The 12463-nt window shown below is 39.6% G+C and overlaps 2 protein-coding genes across 2 annotated transcripts; both read left to right on the forward strand.

Moving 5' to 3' along the window:
* The first annotated feature begins 2590 nt into the window (after window positions 1-2590).
* On the forward strand, window positions 2591-6268 carry LOC104436494 (hypothetical protein). The gene is made up of 8 exons (XM_010049279.3): window positions 2591-2860; window positions 3273-3340; window positions 3627-3774; window positions 3854-3934; window positions 4051-4137; window positions 4526-4611; window positions 5014-5134; window positions 5835-6268. The coding sequence occupies exons 1-8, from the start codon at window positions 2600-2602 to the stop codon at window positions 5910-5912; spliced, it is 930 nt and encodes a 309-aa protein (XP_010047581.2). The 5' UTR covers window positions 2591-2599; the 3' UTR covers window positions 5913-6268.
* Window positions 6269-7992: 1724 nt separating this feature from the next.
* LOC104436493 (hypothetical protein) lies at window positions 7993-12081 on the forward strand. Its single transcript, XM_010049278.3, has 8 exons — window positions 7993-8352; window positions 8925-8992; window positions 9510-9657; window positions 9740-9820; window positions 9948-10034; window positions 10335-10420; window positions 10756-10876; window positions 11665-12081. Exons 1-8 carry the CDS (start codon window positions 8278-8280, stop codon window positions 11740-11742), a joined length of 744 nt encoding a protein of 247 aa, XP_010047580.2. The 5' UTR covers window positions 7993-8277; the 3' UTR covers window positions 11743-12081.
* The last annotated feature ends 382 nt before the right edge of the window (window positions 12082-12463 follow it).

Here is a 12463-nt window from a genome sequence, read left to right on the forward strand (position 1 = left end):
ATTTTTTGAGTTAAAGAACGCATTCGATAACTACATAAAATTTCTATTCTCGGAATTGAAAAAGAATAGGAATGCATTTAGCGCAACCTACAATTTTTTTTTTTTTTTGTAATGTAGAATTTCTTTTTAATTTTTTAATAATTTTTTAAAATTTTTCTTTTTTCCTCCCTTCTTCTTCTTGCTCCTCCTCTAGCTGGTGGTGGCATCCACCAAACGGCGGTGACCAGCAATCGAAATAATTTTTTTAGATTTTTCTTTTTCCTTCTCTTCTTCTTCTTGCTCCTCCTCTAGCCGACAAGCAGCGGCGGCGGCCGACAAGCGACAACGAGGGGCGACAGACTACGAAGGCAAGCAGCGAGGAAGAAGAAGAAAAGAAAAAAAGAAAATGACTCATTTCTAGAAATTATTTTCAGAAATAAGAAGCTACTTTTTTCAACTTCTTGTTTCTATTCTAAATATATTCATTGGCTACTTTTCTATTTTGAGGAATAGAAAAATTAGTTTACGTTACCAAATAGATTGTTGTTCTCTTTTGTTCCGAGAAACAAAAAAATAGAAATTAAGAAAAATAAGAACATTACCAAAAGGAGTCTTAATTTCTTATTTTTGGATAAAATTCATCCAAGTTGGAATAAAATTATCCCACCCTTAGGGGCCAAGATGATAGATCATCTGACTCTTTGTCCAAACCTTTGCGAGTTTATTCAATCCAATTGTATTACCTAACGCGAGATATGATTAATTATATCCTATTCTAGCCTTTTGTCCTGGACTCGAATGCAATACAGTCATTGGGTGACCCACCCAATTATTTCAGGGAGATGGCCTAATAAACAACAATAGCTGTTGCCCAAACCAAAAGTGCTTATGCTTAAATCCAATTAGCGTACTTTCTGGCCCAACCAATGATGAATGTATTATCTTCTTTTTTACCACCGCCCGCAGCGGCACAGCTAGCTTGGGCTCTCTCCCTCTCACAAACAGGAGGAGCTTGAATCCAGAGGCGTCGTTATGGATTTTTACCTGAAGTACTGTGGTGGTGAGTCCTACGCCCGCTCCCCAGATTTGCCCGCCGACCGTCCCCTTTTGCCCGCCATCAGTTTGCCACGAGGTTCCTTGATAAAAAAAAAAAAAATATATATTCTCTTTTTTTGAAACTGGAAAAGAAAATTTTGCTAAAAATTTAAGTATTGAAAATATTGAGTGCCGAAGTCTTTAACTTTTAAATACTGAAAATGAAAATTAAAAGTGGTCTGATAACACATGTAATCAAATAATAAATTTCGTACTTTTTTTGTCAAACATTGAATAATAAGCATTTTCTTTGGAAGGTTTAACAGTACAAAATGGGTAAGATTCTAGTTTTCATCGAATATTTTTTTCACTTAATAATTAAGTGGGCCCTTCCTTGATTTAAATATTTTTGACTTGCGAGAATTAATGAAGAAGTGTATAGTTGAGGTATATCATATGCACCAAATAACATACGTTTGAACACATTATTGAACAGTAAGTGCTGATGTCTTTAAATACTGAAAATGAAAATAAAAGTGGTTTGAATATGCTCAAAAACTAAATAATAATTCTCAAAAGTTTCGTAATTAAGATTGAATAGTGCGCATTAGTAGAACTTTTGACAATATAGTTGATAATATTGCAATTGCTAATAACTATTTTATCACTTGATTAATTAGTTAGAAGTTATCAAATGCACTTAATAATGTTACGTACTAAAATTTTAAACTCTCCAATATTTAAGGTTGTTATCAAAAATAGCCTAGCTTTAGCAAAATTTGTAACTAGCTCATCGAAATAATTTCAGCAATCTAAAGCATCAAAATAAATTTCTCTAGAATTGACTTTGACCAGAATCCAATCAAATTTCTCGATGATATCCTTGCAGGGTAGCCACATGGCATTTACTAGGATTGGTAATTTTCGACGCGACTCAACTGAATGTTTGATAAGATAAGTGTGAGGTTGTGGCAGTCAATAAGATAAATGTGAGATTTTGCGGAACTATTATCAATTACTTTAAAAACTTAAACTTTTGAATTTATGAGTTCTTGCTTTAATACTATGTGAGATTTGTATGATTAATGCTAACTGTTTTAAAAGCTTAAATTATTACATAAAGATGCGGTTCTATTAATAAACCATCTCAACACAACTCAATTTGTCATAGTTGTTGAGAGTAGTTCATACTTCTCATTGATAGGATGGTACAAGAGTCGTGCTCTCGGTGACGGGGTGAGGTCAAGAGTTTTTATAGTTTAAGCCATTGTTAGGTAAGCATAATCTATTTCTCATATAATTGAGGAATGTAACAATTCTTGTGTCTTAATTTCTTTCCTTACTTTCAATTTCTATTTCTTCGTAATTGTACGCTGAATCTTTACAATAGTGAGGTAAATTTCGATGGAAACTTGAACTAAGCTTGACCTAGAGCACAAGTAGAGGTTTTTTCAGTAGCCACGTTTGAGAGGCCTTCCTCCAATGGCCAGAATCGGTAGCGACCCAAATTGCCTTCCAACGTTCTATAATAAGGCCACCAACGTGGAACGTCCATCATCGACTCACGAACCGAAAAGGCAGGACGATGGCCAATTATCTCCAACTCAGTCCACACCCGACCGCTCGCATTTTGGCGGGCGTACGTTCGCTTCCTCCTCCTCCTGCGGCTCAGCTTCTCCCGACCTGCAACGCGTTTGCCGGACGCAAGGCCGCCGCCTTCAGACCCGCGCGGCGCTTCGTTCTAGGCCTCGGGGCCTCGTTCTGGGCTCAGTCCATGGCCACGTCCGGCGCGTTCGGCGGGAAGTCCTTCCTCGCCTCCGCAAGGCCTTCTTCGAACGTCGAGCAGGTTGGTTGACGGCCCTTTTCTTGCACCCGGGGGGGTCGTTTCTTTGGATTTTTCTCTGTTGGGTATTCTGTTTCTTGGGTTTTGGTTATGGTCGTTACGAATTTCGGAGTTCGTTTTCTTTCGTTTCTTGATTGGGTTTACGTTTTGGGATTCTGGGTATCTTTGGAATCCGTGGTTTTGGTGGTTTCCTCGTGAATGAAGTGATTGCGTTGTCGTAAAAGAGTCTCTGGAGTAGTTCAACTTGGTGGTGCTCGTGAAGCTTGCCTGGTGTCTGAATTTTTTAAACCGCACGATGTCCCGATGAAACATTTTCTTAAAGTAGGCTGCTTGTGAATAATGCACCGTCTTTTTGCTTTTTTTCCCTCCTTTCTCTGATTATGATTCAATCTTGATTGAAACGAGGATCCTGTAGGTATTGAAGAATGCGGAATGGCCAGAACAATTTCCCTTCAAAGAGGAGGATTTTCAGCGCTTTGACGAGTAACTTCTTTAACTTGAACTTCTATTTGAGGTGGATTCTGTTTTATATTCAGCAGGCTATATCAAGAGACATAATAATCACAATGTTATGATTATAATATGGTGTTATTGCTGACTTGAGATGGTAATTGCGGGGTCTTCTATCTTATTAGATCAGCACCTACTTCATAGCTGCATGTGCAATACGTGAAAATGCAATAATTTTTTGTCAATATCCTACTTGTGTAGCTAAGATACTGGTTTTTATAAGTTTTTATACTAAGAAAGTTGCGTCTCTTTAGGGCAGATCTTCTGATTCCCTGTTCTACGAGGCTCCTCGTTTCGTGACACATATAGACGATCCAGCCATTGCTGCACTCACTAAGTTCTACTCAAAGGTCTTACCTCGTAGCAACAGTCCCGGAGTCAGCATCCTTGATATGTGTAGCAGTTGGGTAAGACATTCTATTTCAAAATTAGCCTCTCAATACGTTCTTATTTCTAACCTGACAATCTTTTATCTGCTACATCTAGATAAGCCATTATCCAGCAGGATACAAGCAAGAGAGGATAGTAGGAATGGGAATGAATGAGGAAGAGCTCAAGCGAAATTTGGTGAGTCTGGGCGAATTATTTTCCCTGGATGAAAGGAGGGGTTGTTTTATGCTGTGGATACTATGTTCTAATTGTGCATAAGGAGATCATCTTAAGTCCAGCCACTGGTTCTGTAGGTCCTAACTGAGTACATTGTCCAAGACTTGAATGTGAATCCTAAACTTCCATTTGAAGATAATTCCTTTGACGTCATCACCAATGTGGTAAGAGAAATCTCTCCTTCTCGAGATAATTCAGAGAACCATAGATTGCTATTTAATGTCTTTAGGATTCTACTCTAAGTAAATATTGGACCGGCTTTTGTTAATTTTCTGCGGCATTTTTGTTAGTCATCCAACTGCAGGCACTGTACTTGGGCTTATTCCCTCCTTTGTTAGTTGACTTTGCTTGATTATTGGAGTTAGATAACAAATTGCCTCTTCTGGTCCAGAGTGACAAGTTACCTATGCTTGGATGTGCTCCTGTGTCATGGTATTTAAGTATGAGTTGCACTTAGATGATGGATTTGGAATGGAGAAGCATCTATCAGAAGCCTGCATCCCAGTAACCTTTACCCTGTTGTTAACCTAACCTAACTTGGTCATTGCACAGGTCAGTGTTGACTATCTGAGTAAGCCTCTTGATGTTTTTAAGGAGATGTCTCGGATTCTTAAGCCAGGAGGCCAGGCAATAATGAGGTGATGTATATGTTCACACAGAGTTAATTATTGAGGAGCTTCTTCTGATGTTTTGAGTTCCAACTTCCAAGGACACTTTATTATACTCCAGCATTTGCAGGATTTGTTTTCCATGTTGATCACAATAAGTTCCATGATCACATGATTCCATGACGTTGGAAATCAGCATAATAGCCTATTGTCGTGTTTATAGAATGTGCCAGCACCATCCTTTAACCAAAACAAAGGAAAAGGCCTTGACAATGTTGTGGTTTTAGAATGAGCCAGCACCAATATATTTGTCTCCCAAAATGAACTCAAAGGCCTTGTTAACCTCATTGTTCTATAAAGATATTCTAACCATTTTGTTAGTACCTCCTTGCCTGTGATGAAGCAATTCTAATATCCTTCTCGGTGAAACAGTTTCTCCAACCGTTGCTTTTGGACCAAAGCAATCTCGATATGGACATCAACAGGTGATACAGATCATGTTTTGATTGTTGGGTCGTACTTCCATTATGCAGGAGGATTCGAGCCTCCTCAGGTAATAGTTATATTATCTCTTGCAATCTTATCTCTTGAAGCAAAATACTTATCGCTTAAATATAAAGAGTGTCATAAGCAAAAGCAGATGGCTCTATGGTTGTTGGTAACTATTCCTGTCCTCATAGATCCTACGCTGCATATGTTTGAGCTTTAATGAGCAACTGCTTACTGTAGAAACTGGCTTCAATGCACTTGAATCGTGTATGTGGCATCACGCATGGAAACTACCAACTCTGCCGGTTTGCACTAGCACTTCTTTTAGTGAAAATGTCTGTAGAAACACAGAATGATTTTTTAAGCTGCAACATATGATGCTTGTTAACTGTGGTTGGCTAGCTGTCTTATGATGCAAAATCCATGTAGGTGGTCTCCTCCTTTCTACTGCAGTTCCCGAAGCGTCTTTTGCTTCTTCGCGGAGCATTTTCTTTTCCGTACTTGTTGCATAGGTCTAAATCTTGAGACATCGCGGTTACATCTGGTGAGATAGAATGGAGGGAGGGAGAGAACATACCAAGTATATCAATTCTTGTGTTTGGATATCACACGGAAATAATGAAAAAAATGAAGAGTTATGATTCTAAATTGTTGAAACTGTTCTTAAACCATCAGGTTCTTCTTTCTATATATGTCCTGTATTCACGACTATCTGTATGTGGGGGCTTTGATGAATTGAATTCATACAACATTTCCATCTACAGGCTGTGGATATTTCTCCAAACCCTGGGCGATCAGATCCAATGTACGTAGTGTACTCAAGAAAGGCCTTGACGGCTTGAGATTCAAGAGCGCGCGAGGCATCGCCCTTTCCAAAGTAGGGAGAAGAAGTAAGATGGCCTTCAACCGATGCATCTTCAGATGGCCGCTACCACTCATAATTCGCCAGGACGACGCATTCTATGAGGTATATAGCCACTCATTGTACTTTTGGGTGCACCAAAAAATAGGTGATCTTAGAGGCCAGTTAACTATTGGCATTTTATTGTGTAAGTGATTATCAACTCTTGCCATTAGAGTTGATGCTGTTAGGTATACATTGAATCAATTTTGTGTTTATTTGCAACTCATGTCATATTAAAGAGTGTCATGTGGTTTTGAACGTTAGTAAGAAATGAGTTCCCTCAGCATCCTAGCATTTTGTTTGCCGAACTACATTCTATCTCCAATTTCAGCTGGGGAATGTGATTAAATATTTGAGTGATGAAGCCTTTTAACCTTAGTACTGAAAATGAAAAATTAAAAGTATTTTTTGGATAACAGAGGAAAAGCTAAATTATGATTGTTATTAGTTTTTTACTGAACAGAGAATAATGGGTGAGATTTTAATTTCCATTGAATCTTTCATCACTTAACCAATGAGGAAGTCCTTCCTCACTCACCGCATTAAGTGATTATTGACTTAAAATAATCAGTTAAGTTGGATGTATGTAAAAGTTATCAAAGTTATCAAACGCACTTGATACGACATTAGGTGCGGAAAATTGAGCTTTCCAGCGTTTAATGCTGTTATCAAAGGCACCCTATCTTCATAGAAATAATTTCAGTGATTAAATGCGTTAAAGCCAAATCTCTTTCCAATCGCAGATATGCTGATGGTTGGGCCGGCAAGTTATGATTATATGGCAAACCCAAAGGCAACACAAACCGACAAAAGTGTCAAAAAAGTCATAAACCTTTTTACGTTGTATCAATTCAGTTATTTCCGACTAATTTTGACCAGATTTTATTGATTGGACGTCGGTCGGCTGCGTGGACAACTTTTTAATAATTTTTTTTTTTAATTTTAATTTTCTTTTTCTTTTTCTTTTTTTCTTCCCTCTTCTTCCTCCAGCCGGGCACCGGACCTCGGCGACTGGCAAGAGATGATAGCTGGTGAGGTCGACCTCGACCTTGCCGGCCACCTCGCTAGTGGCCGCGAGGGTGGCCTCGCGCTGGGGAGGATCGCCCTTGCTGAATCTGGCAAGGGTCAAGCCTCACCCATGGCCGGCGAGGCCGCTCTCCTCGTCATCTCTAGGGTTTTATGGGAGCTCGGGGTGTCCTTGGTCACGCCGCTCCAACCCTGGATTTTCACCTGGTTTCCCCTGCGGCGGTGATCTGTCGAGCGAGGCTCGATCTGGCGAGGGTTGAGCCTTGCCACCCAACGCGAGGCCGCCCTTGCGGCCATCAGGAGGTGGCCGGCGAGGTTGAGGGACCTCGCCGGCCGTCACCCGGCTTCGTCAAGGTCCGACGACCGGTTGGAGGAAGAAAATGGAAGAAAAATTAAAATCAAAAATTAAAATATTATTAAAAGTTGTCTACATCGGCGCCGATCGTACCAATGTCACAGACGGTGTCCAATAGCAAATCAGCCAAAATTGGCCGAAAATGACTGACTGACACAACGTAAAAGGGTTTACGACTAAATCAGTACCAAAAAAATGTTTATGACTAAATCGGCACAAAAACAAAAAGTTTAGGATTTTTTTGGCACTTTTCCCTAATGTGAACATATGACACTACTTGAAATGGATAGGGAACTTGATTATGACATGTGAATATCAACTACCATCCTTAGCATTTACCTAACAAGCAGCTCAGCCCTAACTAAAAAATGTATGCAGGAACATCAACAAAATAAAATTCAAAATTATTCGATGCTTAAGTAAAAGCGAAACAAAGCACACGCTTGTTTTTCTTGTGGAACTTAAAATATCATTCGAATTTCAAAAAGTTATGAAGAATTTAGTGTGAATTTGCACATCAATATCTATATATTGTGAAAATTTCGTAAACTTAAGATTAAAAGGAATTCAGAATACATGATTCGAAAAATTGAGCTCGACTCAACCGAGGGTGTCTTGTCACTCGACGACACAGCGACCCAACCAAGCAGATGTCTACAAATGTTCTGTAAGAAGTCCACGAACGTGACGACTTCTGCCGCTCTCAAACGAAGAAGGGTATCTCTACCTTGGACTCCACCCGAATGCTCGCATCTTGGCGCGTGTTGGTTCACTCCCTCCGTCCTCAGCTCCCCTTTTCTGAAGGCCCGTGCTCTGAATTCCGACTCGTAACGCCATGCCCTGAACGCGAGGCCGAGCCGCTTTCAGACCAGCTCGGCGCTTGGTTTTGGGCCTCGGAGCTTCGTATCTGGGCTCACCGTCCATGACCACGTCCGGTGGTGTACTTGGCGGGAAGTCCTTCCTCGCCTCCGCGAGGCCTTCTTCGAACGTCGAACAGGTGACTGACGGACGGCCCTTTTCTTGTGCAGGGGCTTCCGGGCATCGAAGCGGGGTGCTTCTTTGATTTTTCTGTGTTGGGCATTCTGTTTCTTGGGTTGTGATCACAGTTGTTGCGAATTTTGGAGTTCCTTTCTTTCGTTTCTTGATTGGGTACGTTTGAGATTCTGGGTTTCTTTAGAATCCGTGGTTTTGGGGGTTTCCTTGTGAATGAAGAGGTTGCGTTGTCATAGAAGAGTCCATTGACTAGTTCACTTTGGTGGTGCTCATGGGGCTGTAAGTGAATTTTGGTCAATGTTGTTGAGGGGAGAAAATGATCTTGCTTCGGGTTAACTTGCTATTCAAGATGGTGACCGCCCGGTGTGTGAATTTTTCTTGCCACGCAAATTAATATACTCTACAGAGTTTTTTTTTTTTTTTTTGGTCAAAATACTCTACAGAGTTGGTAATCTGCAAAATACCATTGAAAACCTTTCTTAAACTAGGCCTTTTGTCAATGATACATTGTCTTTTTGCTTCTTTCCTCCTTTCCCCGATTATGGTTTTATCTTGATTGAAAAGGGGATCATATAGGTATTGAAGAACGTGGAATGGCCAGAACAATTTCCGTTCAAAGAGGAGGATTTTCAGCGAGATGATGTGTAACCTCCTTAACTGAACTTCTATTGGAAGTGAATTCTGTTTTAATTCAGAAGACATGTTTTTCCTAATGCGCTTATTGATTTGCATTCATTTCATACTTCAACTTGACTGGATTCATGATGTTCGGAAGCTGTTTTTCTCATGCTTTCTGAGTGTGAGCAAGAACTTCACTAGTCGCAATGGAGATTCTTTTGTTTTTTGAACACAGAAATATCCCCACACAGTAATGTTGTCACTTTTGAATGATAAGACACGGTTCAAAGCAACTGTCATGCAGCCACATCAGCTTAGAAACATGATAATCACAATATTATGATTATAACATGGAGTTATTGCTGACTTGAGATGTTTTCCTGCCAGGTCTTCAATCTTATTAGATCAGCACCTACTAGGTCATAGTTGCAGTTGCAATACGTGAAAATGCAAGAATTTTTCATCAATATCCTAAATGTGGAGCTATGGTACTGGCTTTTATATCTTTTTATACTAAGAAATTTGCATTTCTTTGGGGGACAGGTCTCTGGATTCTTTGTTCTACAAGGCTCCTCGTTTCGTGACACATATAGATGATCCAGCCATTGCTGCACTTACCAAATTTTACTCAAGGGTCTTACCTCCTAGCAACAGTCCAGGAGTCAGCATCCTCGATATTTGTAGCAGTTGGGTAAGACATTCTATCTGGAAAGCAGCCTCTTAATACATTCTTATATCTAACCTGACAAATTCTTTAATTGCTAAACATCTAGATAAGCCATTATCCAGCAGGATACAAGCAAGAGAGGATAGTTGGAATGGGAATGAATGAGGAAGAGCTCAAGCAGAATTCGGTGAGGCATCAATGTCCATTCAAATTATATTCCCTGGATAAAAAGAGGGCTTGTCTTATATTTTAGATACTATGTTCTAATTGTTGTATAAGGAGATGCATATTAAGTCCTGTCACTGGTTCTGTAGGTCCTGACTGAGTACATTGTCCAAGACTTGAATGTGAATCCTAAACTTCCATTTGAAGATAATTCCTTTGACGTTATCACCAATGTGGTAAGAAGAATTTCTCCTCGAGCATAACTCAGAGAGCCAGAGATTGCTCTATGGCTTATCTTCAATCTAAGTAGATTTAATGGACTTTGCCCCATTATTGGAGTCAACCGAAATAACTATTCACCTCTTCCAGTTCAGAATGAGAAATTAGCTACTCTAAAATGTGCTCCTCTGTCATGGTATTGAAGTACAAATTGCATTAAGATGATAGATTGGTAATGGAGAAGTCAACTACGAGAAACCTGCATACCAGTAACCTTCACCCGGTCATTAACCAAACCTAACTTGGTCATTTCACAGGTCAGTGTTGACTATCTGACTAAGCCTCTTGATGTTTTCAAGGAGATGTCTCGGATTCTTAAGCCAGGAGGCCAGGCAATAATGAGGTGATGAACATGTTCACAAAGAGTTATTCATCTTTTAATGTTTCAAGTTCCCACTTCCATGGAAAATATTGTACTCCAGCATTTGCAGATTTTGTTTTCCATATTCATCACAATAAGTTCCACGACTACATGATTTCAGGGTGTCAGAAATCAGCATAATAGCTTATTGCAGTGGTTATAGAGTGTGCCAGCACCAATATATTCATCTTTAAACCTAAAATCAAAGGCCTTGTTAAACTTGTTGTATAAAGATATTCTAACTGTTTTTGTTAGTGCCCAAATTATTGTGCCTTGCCTGTGATAAAGCACTTCTGATATCTTTCTTTGTGAAACAGTTTCTCAGACCGTTGCTTTTGGACCAAAGCGATCTCAATATGGACATCGACAGGTGATACAGATCATGTTTTGATTGTTGGGTCGTACTTCCATTATGCAGGAGGATTCGAGCCTCCTCAGGTAATATTTATATTACCTTTTAGTATCACTTGCTATGATGATAGCAATTCTAATCTCTTTAAAAGCAAAGATACTTATCACTTTAATATGAAGAGAATGCCATAAGCAAAACCAGCTTCTGATGGCTCTAGCCACTAGCAATGCAGAGGGCTTGGGTGACTATCCATCCATGTCCTCATATAGCATACACTGTGGATGGAAGATGAATTTCAGAGACGGTGTCAATGCCATCACATATGTTTGCATTTGAGCTTTAAAGAGCAACTGCTTTTTCAAGAAACTGGCTTCAATGCACTTGAATCATGTGGATGGAATCACACATGGAAACTAAAATATCCGCCAATTTCTACCAGCACTCCTTTTAGTAAAAATATCAGTAGAAAAGGAGAACGAAATTTTAAGCTGTACCATAGGATACCTAGGAACCGTAGTTCCTTGGCTAGCTAACTTCTGATGCAAAGTGTAATACACTTGCATTTCCCAAAACATCTTTTGCTTCTCGGCAGAGCAGTTAGCTTTCCTTACTTGTTGCATAGATCTAAATTTTGACACACTTCTATTACATCCGGTGAGAAAGAATGGAGCTCAGGAAAGAAGTGACCAAGTATTTTGATTGTTGTGTTTGGATATCACCCAGAAATAATAAAGGAATGGAAGAATTTGTGATTCAGAAAATGTCGAACTGTTCCTAAATCATTGGGTCCTTATTTCTGTTAATGTTCTGTATTCACGATTATCTGTCTGCCATGGTTTGATGAGCCAAATTCATGCAACATTTCCATCTACAGGCTGTGGATATATCTCCAAACCCTGGGCAATCGGATCCGATGTACATTGTGTACTCGAGAAAGGCCTCAACAACTTAAGATACGAGAGTTGCAGAAGCATCGCCTTATCCAAGTAGGGAAAGAAAGTCAGACGGTCTTCAACTAATGCGTCCTCAAATGCCCTCTACCCCTTAAAAATTTGCCCTCTATGAGGAATGCTGTTATCTTATAGCCGCTCGTTGTACTTTAAAACTCTATACAGCGGTCTGGGAGCGGCGGTTACACCTAAAATAGGTGATTTTAGGGGCACATGACTTACTGCTATTGCCTAAAAAACTTAAATCAGCTTTGTATACAAGCATGCATTGTTTATCTGCAATACATGTCTTTAAGAGTGTGTGTGTGCTCTGAACATTCATAAGAAATAAGTTCCCCTCAGCATCCTAGCTCTCCGCCGGCCAAGCTCCATTCTATCTCCGGTCTCAGCTCCGGTATCTTCTTTTCTACAACGAGGAATCCCTTTAGATAGGAAAACTCAAGGAGATGAATTTTTCCCTGGTTTATCAATACATTGGTCTTCCTAGGTCCTTTTAAAAGAGCTTGCCTTCCATAGGCTAAAGATAAGGGTGATCGGTATACCTTAAAACCAAGAATCCGTCACATTTTTTTTCCCACTACTTTTTTCTATTACTTTTTTTTTACTGCTTGGAACCGGACCAAAATAGTGTTTAGTTCACATTTTACTAATTTTTTTGAAGATATACTAAAATACAAAAATATATATAATCAGTTCGATCTGGTCGAATTCCCCTTTGAAACC

Source organism: Eucalyptus grandis, chromosome 3 (assembly GCF_016545825.1).
Source record: "Eucalyptus grandis isolate ANBG69807.140 chromosome 3, ASM1654582v1, whole genome shotgun sequence".
NCBI lineage: Eukaryota > Viridiplantae > Streptophyta > Magnoliopsida > Myrtales > Myrtaceae > Eucalyptus > Eucalyptus grandis.